The sequence below is a fragment of the Euphorbia lathyris genome, chromosome 2 (genome assembly GCF_963576675.1).
Source record: "Euphorbia lathyris chromosome 2, ddEupLath1.1, whole genome shotgun sequence".
Classification (NCBI taxonomy): Eukaryota; Viridiplantae; Streptophyta; class Magnoliopsida; order Malpighiales; family Euphorbiaceae; genus Euphorbia; species Euphorbia lathyris.
In genome coordinates, this window is record NC_088911.1 from 89,945,908 (window position 1) to 89,949,359 (window position 3,452).

The window sequence follows — 3,452 nt, forward strand, 5'->3', positions numbered from 1 at the left end:
CCAATCGGCATCGGGTGCGAAATAGAAAGATCACAATCAACACTTAATAGTCTCCAAATATCATAAATAAGTTCGCAATTAACCATTTACTCAAATCAACCGTAAATCAATAGTTACTTCATAAACCGTATATCAATAATATTTCACAGATCGTATCTCAATAAATAATTCATAAACTGTATATCAATAAATATTTCATAAACCGTATATCAATAAACTGTATTCATCCGAGAGATGATCCCCGTATGTATCAATCCCCACAATATATCGAGATATCTCATAATTTGCATAGCCCACATGGTCTTACTCAACGCTTCTTTGCCATACCCGATAGGTCTTTCAACTGTGTACACATGCCGTATTTCTCACTAAATACGGACTTTAATAAAAACCACCTATCCGAATTACTCTTGATGGATACTAAAAATATTATAATTTCATAATATAATTTAAAATCAGAAATATATATATATATATATATATATATATATATATATATATATATATATATACATATATCCCTCATAAATCAACATCATAAAGTTTTCTTAATATCTTTACTCAATCAATTTCCAAAATATTAAATCATACTTTATTATGAACTAAAATCACCAATAAATAATTTCAAAATATATTTATCAATAATAACTTCAATTTCTTAAGACTAAGGACATAAAATCATCATATATATATACTTTATTTCAATAAACCATAATTTCATCAAAGCTACTACTTTAACAATTCTTTAATTAAAACTAAAATAAACTTTAAGAAATAAACTCATAGAAAATCACTTAATATATACATATATCATTGTTCATAAATCAATCATCAATAAAGTTTCTCAACACATTTTTCTTTAAATTCTACTCTTCAAAATATCAAATCTTACACAATTAATCAAATATACCAAGTTCATCAAAACAAAACTCAAATCATGTATACATTAATATATATTATAGGTTAAAATTAACATGCAAATACATATATAATTACTTTGAACTTAACTTTAAGCTCATGTTAAAATCTAATTCATAGAAACTCCAATTAATCAAATGCATGTAAAAAATCACCATAAAAATTCAATTTTCTGGAAAATATAGAGTTATATACACATATATATACATAAAAACTCAAAAGGGTAGTTGATAATTATTTACTTTAGCAATAATTGAGAGAAAACACACCAAAACCTCAATTTCATCACCATAATCTGCCTAGGTCGAACCCCATGATAGAAATCTCCAAATCAAAATCACACCGTCACAATGTGTATTAGGATGTCTAGAAGTTACTGTAAAAATTTCGGCTCAATCGGACGGTTGGATCTCTCAATATCAAACAATCATTGCTGCTGGGTATATTTGAGTGTTTGAATGATCAAAAGGATAAAATGGAGAAGAAATGGAAATGGGAATAGTGTTATGATTTTATCAATTCTTGGGTATCCGAATTCATGCTTGGAAGTTGTGAATTTAGGTTCCCAATAAGGGAAAAATTCCTTTTGGATTCCTCTAAATTTTAACTTCTTTTAAAATTTACCCTAAACTTTTAATTTTACACTTAAAATATGAAATTGGCCTCTAAACTATATCCATAATATCCTATTAATTCTCCAATCAATAAATAAATATAATATAACCTAATATTAGGATATAATAACTAAAATTAGGGACACGGATGTGACATAAACATTGCAAAAGAAAGACACAAAAGAAAGACAACAAACATTACATACCAGTAGAAATACATGTCCAAAATAATTTCTGCTAAATGGGTACTCCAAAAACAATAGAGTTTCCATCACAAAAGCCTACACACTATTACATCAACAATAAAGTTCCAAAACCAACACAGTTACACTCCCAACATTCAATTGAACCACTTCACAACAGTTGGTGGAGTCAAACTTTTTGCAGAGCTACGAGTTACTCTCGCAGCAGTAGATGCAGTTTGTGATGCAATTTGTGAGGCAGACTGCGAAACACCTTGTGCAGTAGTTTGGGAAGCAGATTGGGAAGCTCATTGTCCAGCAGACTGTGTCAATGCAGATCTGGTTCTTTTCATGGAAGGTGGTGTCGGAGTCTTAATTGCTTTGCCTTTCCACTTAACTTTAGTTGGTTCAAAACCGATATCACCTGTGATATTAGCTGAACTCTTAATCGTTCCAGTACCAGGTGAGATAACAATTCCTCCTGGCCTACCACACTATATTTCATACAGAGATTCCATCAGTAAACAAACAACACATACGATCACTAAGCTTTCCAATTTAGCTAATAAGATGTTACCTGTTGAACTGCAAAGTCGTTTCTTTCGGAGTGGAAAACACCGTAACCATATCTAATCTTCTTCGTTCCTAATTTCTCCCTCCTAGCTGGATTATTAGATGATGCAGCTTCTACCGGTTGATTGTTACTCCCTTGTGTCATATTTGCATGTCCAGAAGTTGTTTCCCCACCTGTTTCTTTCCTTTTGCGCTGGTATACGGCATCTATTGGAGTACTGGTGTCATCAAGAGCCTATAAAACAACAACATTATTAAACCTTATTAAAATGAGGCTAATTGTCAACAATGGCAACAAACAAATATATAAAATACCTGCGCAATATCATTTTTCCTAACAGGACAGCCTTTTTTATTGTGGTTAGGGCCTTTGCAGTATGAACATGTCATTTGTGCACCCTTTCTAGTCAACTTCCCAAATTTCTTGGGTTCATCCTTGGACTTCCTTTTGTTCTTCTTTGGTCTCCCTGGCATTGCCTTAATTTCTGGTGGATCAACTGGTTGATGGTTACTTGCAGGCCACATCTTCATGTTCAGTACAGGTTGAATGAACATTGAATATGCCTTGATATAAGTATCCTTGCGGTACCAATGAGAGACATAGTTGGAAGGATCCAATTTGAGCTTATGCATCGCAGCTACTACATGTTGGCATGGAATGCCTTTGAGAGCCCAAGCTCTACACGAGCAAGTTAATAGCTTCAAGTCGACTACATGTCACACCCGACTCTAAACGTCTTCGGGTATGAAGGGAAAACAGAATAACGAACGCATAATAGCCTAAAAGTCGAATCTATATTCTAATAGATAAAAATTAATTTAGACTACCTAAAGTTTTATTTATTTAGTTGGCTTGGACTTGATAATTCTATCAAGCTTCCTACGTATCCCGAATACCTTTGAATATTTAAATCGAGAATCAAAGCCACGTAGTTCTAGCTCTTTTAGGTAGTTCTCTTAATTAATTGATACGTTGATCGACACGCTAATCAGTTAATTGGATATTTCACTTACTACGATATATATATATATATATATATCGTTTTATCAAAACGAATCAAATTAAATAACGTTTCATCAAATCGAATCAAAAACAAATAAACGTTTTATCAAACCGAATCGTAACCAAATAAACGTTTTTATCAAACCAATTCGTAATCGTTTT

General features: G+C 32.0%; 1 protein-coding gene across 1 annotated transcript; it reads right to left on the reverse strand.

Annotated features, from left to right (window-relative positions):
• Positions 1-1,735: 1,735 nt before the first annotated feature.
• On the reverse strand, positions 1,736-3,196 carry LOC136220680 (uncharacterized). Its single transcript, XM_066008474.1, has 3 exons — positions 2,603-3,196; positions 2,292-2,522; positions 1,736-2,208 (listed from the first exon to the last, which is right to left on the reverse strand). Exons 1-3 carry the CDS (start codon positions 2,918-2,920, stop codon positions 2,023-2,025), a joined length of 735 nt encoding a protein of 244 aa, XP_065864546.1. The 5' UTR covers positions 2,921-3,196; the 3' UTR covers positions 1,736-2,022.
• Between the last annotated feature and the right edge of the window lie 256 nt (positions 3,197-3,452).